At 31.1% G+C, this 19,628-nt stretch overlaps 1 protein-coding gene across 1 annotated transcript in view; it reads left to right on the top strand.

Annotated features, from left to right (window-relative positions):
• LOC106462550 (14-3-3 protein epsilon) overlaps nt 1-18,927 on the top strand; it is a 67,086-nt gene extending 48,159 nt beyond the window's left edge. Inside the window, exons 4-5 of the mRNA XM_013922486.2 lie at nt 7,263-7,606; nt 15,642-18,927. Coding sequence (XP_013777940.1) covers nt 7,263-7,606; nt 15,642-15,709 — 412 coding nt within the window. The 3' untranslated portion in view covers nt 15,710-18,927. The remainder of the gene's footprint in view (nt 1-7,262; nt 7,607-15,641) is intronic.
• The last annotated feature ends 701 nt before the right edge of the window (nt 18,928-19,628 follow it).

Below are 19,628 nucleotides of genomic sequence, written 5' to 3'. Positions count from 1 at the left end.
TTATAAAAGTAAATAAAATCTAAAAATATGGATCTTTTTAAGTTATTTAAGATTAGATTAGGTATAATAAGTAATAATAATTATATAATTAAACTGGTTCACGATGCACGCACGGGAGCAGCTCGTGGGTAATGTAATTCAATAGCATAAAGTGAGCTTCTTCTTCTTATCTTTTTTTTTTTTGTTGTTGTTGTTGTTGTTGTCACAAGGACTACAATTGACCAATCCCATTTTGAGTTAGGGTAGAGAAAATAACTTATAAACTCTAAAGATTTTGTGAAAAAAAACGTTTAAAAAGTTTTAGTGATTAAAAAAAGGGAATTTCAGATTTTTGAGATGACAAAAAGTATTTTTAATTTTAACATGAAAATTACTTTGCACACGGACTATTCAAAACAAATACTCAATATATTCATGGACAAAATTTTATTTTAATTAAAAATACTTCACTAAGTAATATGACTTTTTGTATGTGAAAGACTTGTAATATTAACTGGAAGACTGCCAAATTTCATGAAGATATAACCAATATGTAGAGAGTTATAGGTATTAAATTTATATCAACTTTAAACGAGTACAAAAGGTCACGTGACTTGGTCAAATTGACCGACCCCGTGTTGGGAGAGTTAAACCATGAATATAATTATTATCAACATTTATTCTATGAAGAAAATTACAGAAATTTGAAATTCTTTTGCAACACACACTTGCTGGTCGATATCTTCCCCAATTGACAAGTTGAATTGACTGTTGCTGAAATTTTACAGTTTGTTCTTCCATTTTATTTTGTTTGCCATGTTGTTAATATGTGCTCGTCAGTAGTCAATTCTCCCCTGCTAGGTTTTGTATTTATTAGTTTAGGATGAAAGTTCCTGAGGATGAGATAAACCATGTTGTCAAAACTTCAATGCATTGGCCAATCAGCACTGAGCTGTCAATTGGTAATCCGATTATGCCCTCCCACATTGTTGCTGACTACATGAATTTCCAAGACAAAATATTCTAACCATAATACAGCGATAAAAGAAAAAATTTTTTTAAAAGTTGCCAAATTTTTTGTTCGATGGGCTGGTATTTCACCAGAAATTGTTGTAAATAAAACTTTCCTAGGTCATATGGTCAAAAAAGTCTGTCAGCCCTAATTTCAGGTGGTCTGTTAGGTTACAACAAACAGAAATATTTTAAGGTCTTGCCTTGCCGACTGTACCTGCTCACGTGTACTATTGAAGATGATGAAGTTGCTGCAAATTTTGACAAAGTTTATTTTCAATGTTTGTGTATGATCTTACGAAATGTAAGTGTCACACTTTGACAACACTTTCAGCTGACCTGAAAGTTTTTTAGATGTTTTAGTCATTGATATGGTTGTATTGTCTCAAGTGTAGTATATCATACTATTGTACTATTGAAGATGATGAAGTTGCTGCAAATTTTGACAAAGTTTATTTTCAATGTTTGTGTATGATCTTACGAAATGTAAGTGTCACACTTTGACAACACTTTCAACTGACCTGAAAGTTTTTTAGATGTTTCAGTCATTGATATGGTTGTATTGTCTCAAGTGTAGTATATCATACTTGACCAACTATTTATACTTATAATCTGTATAATCTTTCCTTTCTTAATTTAATGTAATTTGTAATGTTAAATAAATTAAACAATATAATTGATTTTCAATGAGAATCAGTTCCATTGATTAGCATCACAAAATAATCAAAATATTGCCTTTAAAATTTCTCATTATTATTTTCAATTAGTTCAAGTTTGTTCAGCTTAATTCTCTGCACATGGTTATATCAAAGTATGCATGTCATGATCTTTTACAAAGTTACATTCATCTTTTAATTGAAATTTATTATCAATGTATGTTTATGAGCTTGACATTAAAATGTAATTTATAAATCACATTTTCCTATTATCTAAGTTTTTGTCAAAAGAAAATATTTAAATAAATTCTCAACCTGCATTTCAAGGTGGGTGCTTGGACTTTCATTTTTTGAGTTTATCTCTCTGTTTAACCCTCTCTCAATGGACAGGTGAAAGGGGACATGCCACGTGGTTTAGAAAGTTATTTAAAAGATTTAATTAAACAACTTTGTTATCGTTGTATGTCAATAGAATTGGCATCACATCGTAGTTTATAATTCAAGTTTTAATATTATATATGCTTTTATTTCTTAATTTGAGATAAAATATTTAAAAAATTGTTCAGTTTATATTTTATTATGCCTACCATACAATATCTATAGTGGCTAAAGAATTAGAAATTCAAACTTCAGATATTTCCAAGCTAGAATATAAAATATGAACCTCCCACCTTTTTGATTTGCTGAGATATCAATATTTTAAAAACCAACCAGGGAAACCTTGCCTAAAACTCCATTCTTTTGAAACTCTTCTCTGCTCCTGCCTGCTTCTCTTAAGTACATGTTTATAACCAATAGAAAAAGCAAATTCCACATAACTTAAACTTGAAAGTCATTTGTAACTGGCTTAAAGGGGAACTTGTAATTTGACTGGAATGTTAGTCATTGCTCTGAACAGAAATTAGTTTCTTTTAAACCCACATATCGCTCAGTTAGAAAGCCAGATAAATTACAGTGTTGTTATGTGTACCAGTATGGTCATTTGATTATTTTTTGGTTTTCTAAAAGGCATATTTTGAAATCTCCAAAATTCATTTGTCCTCTCCCTCCATTTGAGAGACTAAATGAGGTTTAGGGCAAGGCTTAACAAGTGTAACATCATAAGTAGTAGAAATCATTGTTTTTCTTTTATATTTTTATTTATTGATATGTTTTAAGTAAAAATAAACTACAGATTAAGCAATTATGAGTAAATAGTAATAATATATATATATATATATACACACACACATGTTCATAAGCATTTAAATACTTTGTACACCTATACTGTTAATTCCAACTACCCCAGGAGGATAACTAATGTCCAAATACCTACCAAGTTTATTGGATCAATACAGACTTTTACTAAGCCATATCCCATGTCATAAACATTTCACACACTTTTATTAATTTAGACAATTCTCATTGCAACCACAGAACTATAAACAAGCCGATAAATCATCTTCCATGGTGTTCTTGGAGCCAAGATTATGATAAACTGTGTGGGAAAGATCTGGTAATTGCACTGCACAGTTTTGTTTGCTACTGATGATATTGTGTTATGATGTCAAGTAAATATTCTAATTCATTGTTTTATGATCAGCATGTTTCTACTTCAGCTGCTAACAGCAAAATAAACATAGGAAGTAGATGTGAAAAAGTTTGAACTAGAAACTCTCAGAAGTACTTTAGAGCTTTGTGGTCAACATTACTGTTCACTTTATTTTGAATTTTTCAACATTTAAGGTTTTGTGATGGTTATATAGTCAGTCATATTGACCGACCCTATATAGAGTTAGGGTAGATGAAATATAAAGTGTCTGAAAAAAAAATTGCTTGATATTTATTAAGGAGGTTTTAGGGATTATGCAAATAAAAGTTGAAAATTTTCTGATGACGAATAGTATTTTTAATCTTAATATTAAAATCACTTTGCATTTGAAGCAGTCAACACTCTGACTCCATATATTCATGGAAGAGTTTACAGTGAAAATCCTTCACTGAAGATTCTGATTTTTTGTCTACAAGAGACTTAATGTTTACCAAAATCTTGAATAATTTCGGGAAGATACGCAAAACAGTCCCCTGGTGGGACAGGGGTGTTTTTTGGATTTATAATGCTAGAACCAGGGGGTTCAATTCCCCTCGGTGGAGACAGCAGATAGCCCGATGTGGCTTTGCTATAAGAAAACACATATACACAAAATGTTTAAAGTTACAGTATGGAACCTTCAGTGGTAACTTTGGTGTTTTGGTGTCACATGGTTGGTGTAATTCACCGAGTTAGCAGCAAAAGAGTTAAAAAGGGCTTCAATTTGCTCAGTTAGAAACACATACTATAATATAGTCAGAATATAAAATTTCAACCTCTTGTTGCTCTGCTGAGATAACACTGTTCAACCCCACATTGACACTTTTCTCCATATCCCTTATATTTTAAGAAATGTCTATAATTGTTTCTGATATTATTATTGGACATGTCTCTAACCCATATCTACAGGAAATTCTAAACTACATAAAACAGAATTTTGTCTGTTTTGGTTTAACAGTAAATCTAATATTTCTCTATCAGAGCTTGGTGTGTTTAAACTATAGATGCTGCTCTGAACAATAATGAAATATTTTAAACTATTTATAGGTTAGTTAGAAAGCCAGGTAAATTATAGTAGTTTTGGGTCATTCTATTCTTCTGTCTGATATATATTTTGTGTTGCAATATGCATATTCGAAAGCACCATGAATTACCCAGGTCTGCAGATTTAAACTTTATACAAATTTTGGTTTTAATAACAGATTTTCCATAATTCAGCTATGCAGATTTTGAAAATAATACTCATTTTTTTCTATCTCAGTGATTTTTTAAAATTTTGAAAATAATACTCATTTTTTTCTATCTCAGTGATTTTTTAAAAATTGGGAAGGGAAAAAACTCTTACTTAGCTCCCCTGAAATATCTAGGCATATTAATCACATATTATTTTTTAGCTTTTATATATAATAAACTTTTATGACTATTAACGAAAGTAGATGTGAAACTCTTAGGAGATTTGGGCTGTTTAGGATGAATAATTCTGTCTGTTAAATCTTCAGTGATTCCAGAAAAAATATGTACTTTTGATTTGATTTCATATTTTTCAACTTTAACTACAGTCAATGTTAGAGAAAATAAGCGAGAATGTTCTAAGTTTCACCAGAAAATTTTCAATTTTCACTTTGGAGGTTCTAAAGATTATGCAAATACAATACAAGAGCTGGAAGACAAAAAGAAATAATTTTATTCTCACCTTGAATATCACCTTTCACTCATAATGGCATAGTAAATACTTCATAAATTTACAGACAAATTTTTAGTAAAAATACTTTATTAAAAAATCTGTTTGTTTTATGCAACATACTTGTAATGTTTACTGACAACTTGCCAAATTTTTTGAAGATACACTTAGTACATTCAGAGTTATAAGTGGTGGTTGCAACATCGATGAAATTGATTTCACTTATATGCATGGGGTTAATCAATTAGCAAATTTTACTAATCAGGTATTCCTAAAAAAAACAATCTTGTGTTTATCGATGTTTAAATTCACTGATTTCTCTTGTAGAGCTTTTATTTGGAGGGTTCTATTTCACACATTAATAGTTCTCCATATGCTCCTGGCAGGGCAATATATGTTATAGTTGTATTTATTATATGCTTCGTCTTGTCAAACATGAATTTTGTATTTGTTTCTTTTTTTGTAATTTCATGGATATATTCTGTAGATTCTAGCTTTTCTGCTGCAATTAAAGAACATAAAATTCCAAAACATTCCCCCCTCCATCACATGATTTCAATTTATATTTAATAGAGATGCACGGGTATTAAAATTTGGCTGAATACTGGGTCCGGGAACTCGGACACTTAGCTTTGCCCAGGGCCAAGTGTCAGCCAGAACTGGGTTCTCCCCCCCCCCCCCAAAGAAAAACAAAACAGACAACAACTAAAAAACATACACAAAAATTAGAAACAAAAACAAAATTGACATTTATTACATTTAACTGAATGGCACGAGTAATCAACGACGCATTGCTTGAGAGTTTGCATTTTACTCCTCTTGGCCATCGAAATTTCAGCAGCAGCATCTTTGTCACGTTTTCTTTTCCTGTTTTCGTCACTCTGCATGGTTGCAAATTTGTCTTTATGAAATGAAACGAGATGATTTCTCAGCAATTTGGTTCCAAGCATCTTGAGTGATGTGCCACCCCTAGATATCATGGTGGAGCAAAGAGTGCACCTTGTGAAACGATCCACCTTGTTTTCCAACACAAAATATCTCCAGACCAAGCTGGCCATGTATATCGTTGGAATGAAAAATTACTAAAATAGCAAGTTAAAATATGTTTTTGATTAAAACAAGGTAAAATTAAACTTTACATGACAGTGAGAAGTGGTGATGAACTTAGTTGAAATGCCTGGGGGCAACAGCGATATATAGGGTGGAAACTAATGAAACTGACAACTTTGAAATTTAATCTTTATTGAGGTAGAAAGATTGAAAATTACTACCAACTTCATGCAGTTTCTGAGGCCAGTGAAAGTAAACGCAGAAACAGTAATGTTGACACATTTTAGAATCACTATGCAGATTAATGCCTTGCCCCAACTTCTCAACCCTAACCTCTATTGTTCTCAAAACCCCCACCTTACCCAGAAATCCACTTCTCAAGCCATGCCTGTTATTATATTAACCCTTATTGTTCTCTGAATCCCCGACTTTCAACAGGCAGTCAGTCTTTGTTGCTCGGAACACTTTTTTTTTTTAACTAAACCAATTACTGAATGTAACTTTCAGTACCGCGTAAGTTGCCACAAAGATTAGAGCTTAGATGCCATTTTCAATTACCTGGATTCGGCTGTTTTTAATTTTGACATTCGGCTGGAGCCGAGTGTTACCAGGTGGCCCAATACCCAGCCGGATACAAATATCTGGACAGGTACCCGTGCATCCCTGATATTTAACCTTATATAACCTTATGATTTTCTGTGTAGCCTCCAACATTATTTGATATGACAAACCATTGAAATTTTATCTTCTGATGATAAATATATTTCACTTGTACATCGATGTTTATAGCTGAAGAATTTGAGGAGAAAATTATGAAACCAGCATAAATTTAAAGTGAACTGTTTAGTTTGTTATATTTTGTATATTTCAATTTCATACCATTTTCAACTTGCACAAAAATTGCATCCTAGTAGTTTGAAATAAAATATTTTTACAAATACAGGTATATTTTTAAAGTGATAAGTATGTTTCAAACAATAATATACGAGTTACATAATTCGTGATGCATACTTTTGATTATTAAGTATGCAGGCTTTAGAAAAGTTATTTTTATAAGAATAGTGAAAAATAAAATAAAATTCATTTCAAACTTAGATTAGTCTACTTTAGTTCACGTTAAATAAATGTTTAAGTTAAGTAGTTTCTTTTCTAAGCAAAGCATTCCTTTATTTCTTTTTCTTCTAATTTTTTGAAGTCAGAGTTCTTAAGACTTGCTTAACCAAGGCCTATTTGTTTGTCATCTTCAGAAATGTCAGTAATTTGTTTGATTATATTTATTTGAAGTTTGCTGGATTCATTAATTTTTATGGCACAGGAAAGGAGACTACCATCGTTACCTAGCTGAGTTTGCCACAGGGAATGATAGGAAAGAAGCTGCTGAAAATAGTTTGGTGGCATACAAGGCTGCAAGTGATATTGCAATGACTGAGCTACCACCCACTCATCCAATACGTTTGGGACTTGCTCTAAATTTTTCAGTCTTCTATTATGAGATCCTTAACTCACCAGATCGAGCCTGTCGTCTTGCTAAAGCTGCTTTTGATGATGCAATTGCTGAATTGGATACCCTTAGTGAAGAAAGCTACAAGGATTCTACCCTCATCATGCAGCTCCTGAGGGATAATCTTACTCTATGGACATCTGATATGCAGCACGATGGTAATTTTTTTATACTTTAATGTTAGCAGACAAAGAAGTAATATTTAATATTTCACCTTCTGTAAGAATATGTATATCCGTCTGAATTCGTAACATTTGTATGGTTACAGAGTAAAAGTACGTGCATATCTGTTGAAAAGACATATTACACGTAAATTAATTTGTGAGAAGTTGGTTTGAAATGTAAATTTGATTTATAAAAATAGCAGTGTTTGTTTCAGGTCTTATTTTCATTGACATGCTAACATGGAAGTATTGGTGGGTAATTAATACTGAATATTTATCGCAAGATCTGCTTATTGTATTGTATAAATGAAGGTTATCTGAAAACTTGATGATTTAATAAGACAATATAAATTTAATATTTAGAAAATGTGTGTTTACTTGTTTTGTTATTATTGGCTATGTTGATATACTTCAGATTCTACTATTGTTTCATTAAACTGGTAGTTATTTAAAAATTCATCTTATTTTTTGTTAGTAGTGTCAAAGCATTGAGGATTTAATGAACTATGAACTCATAACATCCATACTCTCTGTTATTAACCTTAAATACACATTAATATGTGATTGAAGGTATAAATCTGAATTATAGCATCGGCTAGACATGCAAGGAAATCTCGCATTAAAATTTGAACTTGATTAGATTTTTCAAGGTAACTGCAGGCAAATTCAAATATTTATCTGAAGGCAAATCTTAGGTTTATTTGTATTAAAAAGATGTAAAGGATAGTATTAATAGAAATGTAAGATAATAGATTTTATGTTATACAGAAAAAAATTGGGTAACTTAGATCTGCCAAGCTAAGTATATTAAAAGATTGCGATACATTCAGCATATGACTAGGATGTGTTTGTGATAGTATAAGATCTTAAAGTTTTAGTGAATTACACTACAATATACAGAGTGAAATTCTATTCACTAGTGTTTTTTATTCATTCAGAAATTCAGATCTGAATAGTTTATATTTAGTAGTGTTTTTCTCAGCTATGCTCATACATGGTACTTTTTTTTAACTACAGGTTTTTCCAATTATTCATAAAGCTGATTTTTCTTCTTTTAACATATTTGGAGTGACAGGTTTAGTAGATATACCTTTATTTGCTTCTTTTTTTTACAAGTTTCTTGAATGAATGTCTAACTGAATTTGATCTTACTAAAAAAATATTTTACTGAAGTAATTTTAATAGTGTCTCATTTATATTAACATGAACAACTGTTAGCACTAAACATATTTCAGTTCATCAGTAATGCTACACATCTGCCATGATGTGTAAACCATAAACCTCATTAGAAGTATATAAAGAAGTAGAAATAGTATGATATTAAGGTTCACTGATGTTTACTAAGTATATCCATTGCCATAGGGGAAGGTTGCAAAAAACATGGCTTCAGTATGTTTCTGCTCAGAGTTTACTTATGCCATGTTCAGTGAGGCCTATAATTAGGGGTTTTGAGGAAGTGCTGTAAGTTCCCCCCAGTGATTTTAAGCATTTTATCTTTTAAAATGGATAAAAAATGGACAACACCTGTGCAAATTAATGAGAAACGTAAGTGTGTGTGTATATATAATCTCCAAACTTTATTCTATGACAAACATCATAATTAACAATCAAAAATACAAATATTTTTTTTACATACTTCAAAACTCAAAACAAATGAAATGTATCTTTTTATAAGTAAAAATGAAACTTGAAACAACATATCAAAAGTTCACAACTATTCATACAATATGTATATGACGAAACAGATGCACTTTGCAGTTTTAGAAAACATGTTTTTCTCGATTGCTCCATTTACCAAACGAGTCAATAATCCAATCTATATTGCTTACTTGGATGTTGTTTGCAAAAGCTCTATTGCAGTAAATTATGGCCAGATTTTGAAGCCTTTCCTGACTCATCGTGCAATGCAAATAGGTGAGAATGTGGCAGAGACCACTGAAAGATCTTTCTGCACTTGTGGAGGTAACAGCTATGATTGCACATTTTTTCAAAAGTTGACCATCGTGAGGTCAAACTTTAAACACATCAATATTCAGTGTACCAAAGATGACAGATTGGTGAAAGGAATGTTTTCTGGAGGGTCCATGCTGGACAGTATATGCCTCTCAGCTAAAACAAGGTAAGAATCAATACCATAGAAAGATGAAGCTGTTTGAATCTTTTCTATATCTTCCTCGGCAGCCAATGATACAACATCTGCAAGAGCCAACAATACCTTTGACAGCTTTTCTTGAAATCACATTTGCATTTCTTTGGTAATGCTGTCAATTGCAGGTTAATAAAGTTTGTTCAAATAAAATGAGAAAGTGTCGTTATATACAGTTGGTACCTGTGACGGTTCTCCTAGTTTTTGAAGTCTGTTGGAGCGAGTGTGAATAAGAGGTATTCATGTCTCTCAAAACACATATTCAGATTTTTCATCAAACTTCTCTTTCACAATATTCACTTCCATTGTATATTTGTCTGCGAGTTCCCTTAAAATTCTAAAGTATTTAGCTGTTTTCTGGATTGTGAGAGTTTTGATGACAGTTGCTTGAGCTGTGCCTATATCAAGATTCATTGTTTGTATATAATGCAAGAGGGAGTTAACATGTGACAGAATAAATTCGAGAATCAGCAGGCTGATAATATATTTGTAGTCTAGAATGGTGAAAAGAATACTTCAAGATTCAGACATTAGTTTTGAAGATGACTCTTTTTAACATCAAAAGTGTTTCTGCCACTGAAGCTAGGCATTGCTTTACTGCGGTGTAGTGACAAGACCAGCAAGTTTGACTGTGATTTCAGAGTAATACCTGAAATATTCCAAGTCATTTTGGAGGTACTTCGGTGAAATTGTAAAGAGATTGGATTGTTCCGAAGCTGTTGTGCAGGATTTCTTTCTGATTCATACCTGCCTGCAATACCAAGTTAGATAACGGCATGTGCAGTGAACATAAAGGGCATTCGACACTTCTTGAACTCATTCTACAACACCCTTTAGTCCTCCACTCGTAGTCTCATTGCAGCTAAGTTTGATAAGTCAATGTCGTGATCTTTGAGGACAAATTTTAATAAGTCAAGTCCAGGTTGAAAGAGTGTCATAAAACCCAAAGAAACGTTCTTTGACGATTCCCATGTACATTAAATGGAAGTAGAGTGACACTTGTTGCTGCTGGACAATATTGCTGGTTTCATTGGCTATAATGCTAAACTGTCCAACACTTTTGATGTTCTGTGTTATGTGCCAGAATACTCATTCAGTTCTCAAGTTGATCAGCTCATTTTGGATTTCAGGAGATGTCCACTGCATATGAGCAAAAAACATTTTCTGAAGTTTTTCTTTCAACTAAGGAAGGTCCTGGAATCAAAAGCTGACTCCAGAAAATTACCCTCGTTTTGGGCATTCAATTTTCTAAGATTACTGAGATTCTCATTGTTGCCATGCATTGGAATGTTTTACTGAATGCAATGGAACATTACATCAATAATAGCACATAAATAATCATGGTTTTCTTTCCTTTGATTGTAATGTTTAGTTTCTTGCATTTGTAGAACTGTTGTACCATGGTCAGACATGTTCCTTTTACACATCCACTCGTTCACGGCATTTGAATGAGCCTTTGCTGTAGAATGCTGGTTGAGGAAGTTAGGATGTTGTAAGTCTTCGAAGGTGAATTTCTTCTCTTTATCACTGCAGAATTTTTCACAAGAAAAGCATGACACTTCATCTACATCAATGGAGTAAAAAAAATCCAAGGATGCTCCTTATAGCATTCAGGGTTGAAGCAATGATTTTGTGTACCAAATTTTGAAAGAGGAAATTATAGACAAATAGGCTGCTGAGGAGAGTCAAACTTAGTCACTGCAGGAGTTGGCTCTAAAGATTGAACATAGTCATTTAACTTAGTCTTCAACTTGAGTATTAGATTCAAATAAGTGTAAGTTAGTTTTGGGCAAAATCTTTGGGTGCTTCCCCACTGGAATGAAGCTTGAGTTTGAGTGTCAGCATCATTTTTTCTTCTTGACCATCAGAAATTTCTCCCTCTTCTAGCTGTTACTTTTTGCAAAAACTGAAAATGTCTGGTTGATCATGAAGAGCAACATGTTTGTTTGCCACTTTCTGATTTGCCTTTAAAAGATTGGAGTGGAAGTTTAGGTCATGGCTTGGTTTTACAGACCAGACACATAATAGTCTCATGGTAATCCTGTTTTCTATTTGACATGTTCTAACAAATGAAATTAAATACCTGCATAAAAAAAAAAGAGAAAAAAAACAGCAAAAACTTTTAAATCAAACATGAACAGTAAAGCATGAAATGTAAAAAGAATAAATATCAGTTATAATTTTACTTGTTATGGAAATAAGTGCATTATATTTGCCTGGATTTGCACAATTATCCTCCTGGATTGGACAAGTTAACCATATAGGGCCATACAGGCATGAGTATATTAGTAATGCAAAAGCACAAGAACAAAATATAATCTTTCTTGTAGCCACTGGACAAAATGTATTATTAAACATTGGTGGAAAGCCTATTAGCCGATTTAAACAATCTGGCTGCTGGAGATGGACAAGGAAACACAAGACAGAAAACGATTATGCATATGCTGCACAGTTATACCAAAGTCCTAGTGCTGTATCCCACATTCTTAGATTACCTACATTTGTGATCATTCCTATTTTAAGTATTCAAGGGGGAGATAAACTTTCAGCTCATACTAACACATATAAACGTTTTTACCACCCGTTACTTGGCATGACCCTAATTTCAGTGCAGTAACTAACTATAACCTGAGGTAGAGATTAATGCAAGATTATGACTATTTACATTCTGTTTAGAAGTGCATTAATCAAATACAAATAATCTATGTAAAAAATTGTGAACAATGTTCAGATTTTTACTATTTGTAGGTTATTAGATACATTAGGATTTGTTCAACGTTACAAGATTTTATGGTCATAGTTAATAAACACATCATTTTTTAAACAAACAAAGTTTATTCTCAAGCATTTTTCACTTTTATGGGAAATTCTGTAATTTTCTTGCTGCCAGGTAATGGGCTTCATAGTTTTACTGAATGTTACAACCTATTAAAAACTATCATGTCCACACTTTATAAGTTTTTACCTAATTATTTAAGGTAATATAGAACGACTATGATGTTGCGACCACCATTGTTTTTATTTCCTGTATATTTATCACAACTAATTGTAATTATTATTATTGTAATAAAGGTAATTTTACATATCTTAGATTATGGATTTAAGATTAATCTAAGCTGGTCAAGCCAAGTATAATTCATACTTGGACACTGGCCTGAACAAGTGAAACTTTTTCACAATGCAGACACTGTATCTCCCTTATTGGTTATTATTTCTAATTTTATTTTATGTTTATTGTTTTATCATAATGATTCTTCTGCATTCGTAGCTTAGTATGTAGATTTAGGACAACCTAAGCCTTCTGTTATTGGGTTTACAGCAAAAAATGTCATTAACAATGAGGGTACCCAATTGATAAAACAGTACTGCCATGATATAAAAGACTTAAGTTTAGATATTATTGATTACTTTTTTTTTTGTGAGTGAATATTATATTATTGTTTAGTTTTAGTTATAATAACAGTTAAAAACAGATGATTGTAAGAAGTTTTGTTAATAATTCATTGATGTTGAGACTATCGAACATCACGTGCAATACGTTTACGTCGAGAATATAGAAGGTGGGCACATGATTAAGTGATAAAGATATAAATAGTGTGAGACGAGCAAAACAGCAGACAAATAATAGCAAAAAAGAGTAAAGTTACAGGCCAAGGAAAAGTCTGGCATGGAATTAACTACCTTAGAAGTGATAGGCTTAATGATTGACAGAGGCCTAACGTTTAATATATTAGAGTAAGACTAACAGTAGAAAAGGATATAAGAAGAAGAATTTATTGGTTCTAAAGTAATTGAATCAGTCTGATTACACGTTGACAAAAGGAACAGAGGATATTTAGAAGAAAGAAGACCTAAACGATTACAGTACTCGTGCCACAATTGTAAGTGAATCACACACAGAATACTAGTGCAATAGAAATAGAAAAGATAGTTGACATTTATACTATTAAAAAACATAAGTAAAAGCCTTTTATTTTGACAGTTGGTGAAAAAGAAGATTATATTTGAAATTCTAATAAGTACATTCTAATCATTATAGTTTGATCATGATATTTGATTGCCTATGTTCGTTACTTTGTATATATATATTTAGTTCTGATCGATGTAGATAAGTTGGCTTGATCAGTAGTTAATATATGTTAGGTCATGTTTTTCTTTATTATGTTTTGTGGACCATGTTTGCCTAATAGAAGTCACTGCCTTAATTTGTATGGCTATTTGAAAAGTGAAATCCATACTTATGGCTCAGATGTGCCAAAAAGAAAGAAAAGATATACAAGGATATTTGCTATGTCTTTCAACTGATAAAAAAAGTTTTAATTTCTGTAGGCTTTTTTATGATTATTCCCTTAGAACTGTGTTATTCACAACTAAAATTTAGACATGTCTTTAATCAAAGGCTCTAGTAAACGTTTCCACTTGTTTATATTACATTGTTAATTCAAGGTTGTGATTTTTGCTTCAGTAGCAATTTAATGTATTGTATAACTAACCACAAAATGTATTAATGTAGATTAACTGTTTCCCAAGTACATTTATAGATAAAATAACTTTCTCAGTGCTAAATGTATTTTAGGTTAAAATAAAGAAATGAAAGACACATGTTTGAATATTTCATTACTCATCTAAAACTTCTAAATTTTAGAAAATTTAAACATACCTTTCTTCGTGTTGGTAAAACAAAACTTCACGATAGAGCTCTAGAAGAGTTATACATGTGCCAATGGTAGTGCAAGAGTTAAACAGTGAACTTTAGTTCAGATACGACACTAATGGTACTACACTACTAGCCTAATGGTTAAAAAATCAACGTGTTCCATTATGTTCTACCTGTATCTAGTATAAATAACATTCTTAATAAAACATATATAAATGACTGTAGAAATTACTACAAAGTGAACTGTTAAACCAATGTGATAGCTGTTTAAGCATATTGATAGTTTTATATGTGTTTTGTGCACTTAAGAAAAAAAAATCTCATAAAATTCTGCTTATATAAAAGATTCAAGCTTTGTTCCAATTAAGAAAAAAGTATTCATATAAATCTAAATTTTTACTATAATTTATGTGCTTCAAACATTTTGTAACTTGAAAAAGTGTGAGGATTTCAAACTAAAATGGAATATAACTACATATAACAAAAAAAATTACTTTTAAGTAATCAAGATTTTTATTGCATAGCAGTATGTAGACATAGTACAAAAAGGAAATTGCCAGTTCAACACATACCTATGAATTTTGACAAAATATGTAAATGTAATGTTAGATATTAATAATTGGCTTTTGTGCAACCATATGTAGATAATGAATTTATAAAAATGGGATACTTCAGAAAAGAAAATTAACATTTCAGTTTTTACTGCACTAGTTTCAAAATTAAACATAAAATTGTAAGTGAAGTTAAATATAGTTCTTTTGCCATTGTTATGTTCATTTAATGTAATGTCACATGCTTATATAAAAATATATACATATCTATAAATGAGATATATCAAGAATCGTAGCAGACTTCTAGCATTCGGTACTTCTTTTTTTTTTGTATTTTGACTGATTCATATTAGAAAAGTGAGAAAATCATTTTGAATAGGTTGGCCCTATGTTGAAGCTCTAAGTTTTGGAGCTGGTAAGTTTGGGTCGAATCTGTGTGATACACAAGGTGTTCCTCGCACTTTAAGCTCTAGGGGCATTATAAGAGTGAAAGTCAATCCCTTAGCATGGGTGATAAGATGTTGTTGGTTAGTTGCCTTTCCCCTGGTCAGTAGTTCAAAGTGAGGGATCATAGCCATGAATATAAATCAACTTGAAAGTGACAGGAAGATCACTGCTTCTATAAGAATTCATATAGATAACAGTAATAACAGTCTCTATTTTTATTTACCACAGGAGATGAAGAAAACCAAGAGAAACAGAAAGAACAGGTTCAAGATGTTGAGGATCAAGATGTTTCATAAAATTATGTCTCCCTGCTCATCTAGATCTGTTGCGATTACTATACATGTACTCATCCTCCTGCATCATACAGATATGTATTCACTGTGTTCATCTTGTAGGTTTTTGTTTTCCCCTTGCATCATCTGATCCTGTGAATAGTGCTAAAAGCCAGCCAAGTCAACGATCACACTGCTCTGCTTAATATTAGTTGAACATGTTCTTCTTTTCATTATTTGTATGTATATGGTTTAATCAAAAGCACCATTTCTTTATTTTAGTAACACTGTTTGACATTTTTGTAATGTATACTTGTACTGCACATTAACATCAACATATAATTCCTAAACTGTAAATGTAATTTGACTTGTATAACTATCTGAGATTTCAATGCTACAGTAAATCTTTCCCATTTCCCTACATAATCATTTAAGATTGAAATATTAATTGATGACTTGCATATATAGTATTTAGTGTAGATTTACTGTCTTTATGTTAATTTTGATTTTATATATAATGCAGGATCATCAGTTTCATAAAAACAAGGTTTCAGTTTTGTTATTGTTTAAAGACAAAATTTGAGATTTTCCCCTGCTTAAAGACTGGATGTTTATATCGAGTTTAAAGTAATCCAATACTATTTAGTGTAGGAATGTACTTAAAATAATTATAATATGTAATTTTGTATATACCATTGAGCTAAGAAAGTTAAGTATTTTCAGGGGTTTCAAAAATTACTTTCCCAAAATATTGTTTTTCGTATATTTAATATATATATAAAGCATAAGAACTCAATGGTGTAACTCCTCACAGTTCTTTCAGTGAACTTAAGTACTATTTGAACAATAAATGTAAAACACTGTAGCATATGTATTGTTTAGTGTTTTGAATAAACAATGTTATAGAAATAAAATATAAAAGTAGAATAATAAATAATTGTCTAAATTGGTTTAAGTTTAGAGTAAACTGTGTACAAAATCCAAGTATTTGGTAAGCCAGTCATCTTATGGACTTATCCAGACTATTTAATGGAACATATTATCATAAAGAATTTGTAAACCTATCATTTACTTTTCAAACGTAGATAAAAATATTATTTTAGTGATTTCCTATTTTAAAATTGCTCTTTACTCTCTCACTGTGCATTCCAAATTTGTTTAACCCTTTATCATCCAAAGAAGGGTTTTTCCATTATTGTATATGTACAGGCGGAGATGATGTCTAGCGTGCATAAATATATGGATGAAGATGATAAAGGGTTAAATACATCCTGCTTTAACTGGGAACAAAGTGAAAATAGATTCAGAAAAATAAGTAATTATTACAGTAATAAGGCAAAATAAAATATTTCCATTTTTCAAAATTCTAAGCTGTAAAATTTAAATATTGTTTTAATTATTTATGAATGTTGAGGTTTTTTTTTTAATGCTGCATTCTACGTTTTCCCTAATAAGTGTACATTCTTCACTTAGCAACATGTACTTTGAAATGTCTTTGTAGGAAAAAACAATTAGTATTTGAATCTTTTTTACTGTTTATAGCTCTATACCACCAGTCTTAATATCTAGTTACTTACCACCAATCAAATTTTATATTTAGAATTATAGACTTGAAATACAGCCCAATCAGTCAAATGATTTTTCTAAATTTGATAAGTAGGATGGATGTTTAAAGGAAAACAGTTTATTAAGAATAATTCTGGCGTATGCATATTCCATTTCCTGTTTGAAAAAAAAAACTGCTTATACAAATCTGTCATTTATGCTGATGCTTCACACTGAAATCATTCTTTTTCATATATAAAAGCCAAGTATTTTTGTAGTGAGTGGATTCATATGTTAGTTTAAATAGCATCTCGTGGAAAGCTTTAGTTTGCTGTTTATGTGAAAACAAACCTAAAATGTCTACTGTAAATGGAAGTGTAGGCGGTTGTTCCTATTTCATGATTCACATGATTTTTCCTTTGTTTTAGTACTGCTGTTATTAATTTAATAGATTGAATACATATTTCTTTTATTTTGTTAAAAAAAAATTACCAAAATTCCAGAAAATCACATTCCTGAATTGTGCATTTTCATAGACTTTTGTGTTTTCTGTCCCTCATGCATCTGCATACATTGTTCTATAAAATTAAGCTAGAATAAGTTTCTAAAATCTCTAGGTCAGACCTTTTGGATAAAGTATATGTTTAAAACAATGTAATAACTAAATATATGAAAAATTAGTGGATTTTTCATACACTTGTCAAATCAAAGCAACCAAGGAAAAAGAACTACTTATTATAAATCTTAGTTATGAAATGTTTTTTGGAATTGTTAAAAGAGTTAGCTATACTAGAGCAGTAGAATTCCAGGAATTTGTGTTTGTGTCAGGAAAAGTCAGTTGGCAAAAGAATGAATGGTATTTTTCTTAGGATATATAATTTGATTATTTTTCAAGAATATAAAAGAACATTTGTATCTGTTTTATTCTTGTTGCAAAGCATACAGATAACACACTACACTGAATGAGGTATAGATTGCATTTAATGTTTTTTTTTTCTTCCAAGTGTCATGTATTGGAAATTATACATAGTTGTCACATGCTGCTAACTTTAACTTTATCTAGTTGATCACTTTCAGTAGGATTTGGGACATAATATGTAACAAGGTTGAACATGGTTGGTTTTTAAATTTGAAATAAAGTGTTAGTCATTTAGTGAGTGTTGAACTTATGTACTTTGCATATTTTTATTTTTAAATTGTTTAAAAGTAGTGTGTCCTTCACAATACATATACTGTACCTCTGATGTGAAAATACAAATACCCATAGAAAACAGTAATTGTATACAATAATGCTTTTAACTAATACTACTGACTTAATTTTAAAGTCGATAATAGTACAGAAAATGCTTGAAAGCAATGATAATGTTTAGAGAAAATTGTAAGAACAAATTTTAATTGTTAATGTATTTGATAAAACAGTTTAAAATGGTATTAATTTAACAGCATAGCACCCAATAGTACCAACATGTACAAAAGTGCACATAAATGTATAAACTACCAAGATTTATTTTTGCTCTTATAAGTTTTAAATGTATTTTTGCTCTTAGAATCCATACTTGTTATCAAATTTTTGCATTCATATTGTTATGGTGTCATCGTTTATGTGTTGTAGCAGTAACAGATTGTCGACGTAGAGTAGCTTACAGATTTAGCACATACAGAAGGATGAGGGGCAATATAGAATATTTTTAGCTGTACAGATGTGTGGCGGTCTCAGTTTTTAATAAGTGCCTTACCAGCAGCTGTTAGGAGATTAACCCTTTAGCTCAGTTGGTAGAGCACTTGGGATCAATACCAAGTCAAGAAAATAAATAAAAAAAGCACGGTTTGCCAATGAAATTAAAGCTACAGAGCCGGTCATAAACCTAAACCAGATCATATATGTGTCATTAAACAATATTATATTCATTTTTGCAAAAAAGAAAAGCAAATATTTTATTCAAACCTAACGTTTTGGTTTACGTCTATCTCAAAGGTTACAGATATTTCTAAAAACGAATGGTCTTCTATCAAAGATTTGAAAAATAATGAAAAATTAATTGTGATAGATAGTGGTAAATGCAAAGATTTTGTTATAAAGAAGGAAACTACTTACGCAGAAAAAATACGACACATTAATAATAATCCTACTGTGGAGATTTTCAGCAAGGACCCAACTAAACGTCTCGAGGACAGAACTAAAGACATACCTTTCAAGTCCATAGTTTCTACGTGTATTTCTCCCGTTGCTCCTTAAATTTTTAGAGAAAGCATTACGCTCCCCAATGACGTGCCCGCACATATACAGTTCCCTTGACATCATCAACAGATTAAGGAATGATGACTACTTTATTGGCCCTAACACCGTGTTATTCATTCTGGATGTTGTTGCCATCTTTCCACACAGTACTTTTGATTT

Source organism: Limulus polyphemus, unplaced genomic scaffold (assembly GCF_000517525.1).
Source record: "Limulus polyphemus unplaced genomic scaffold, Limulus_polyphemus-2.1.2 Scaffold1196, whole genome shotgun sequence".
NCBI classification, from domain to species: Eukaryota; Metazoa; Arthropoda; class Merostomata; order Xiphosura; family Limulidae; genus Limulus; species Limulus polyphemus.
This window is presented reverse-complemented; position numbering and strand designations above follow the sequence as displayed.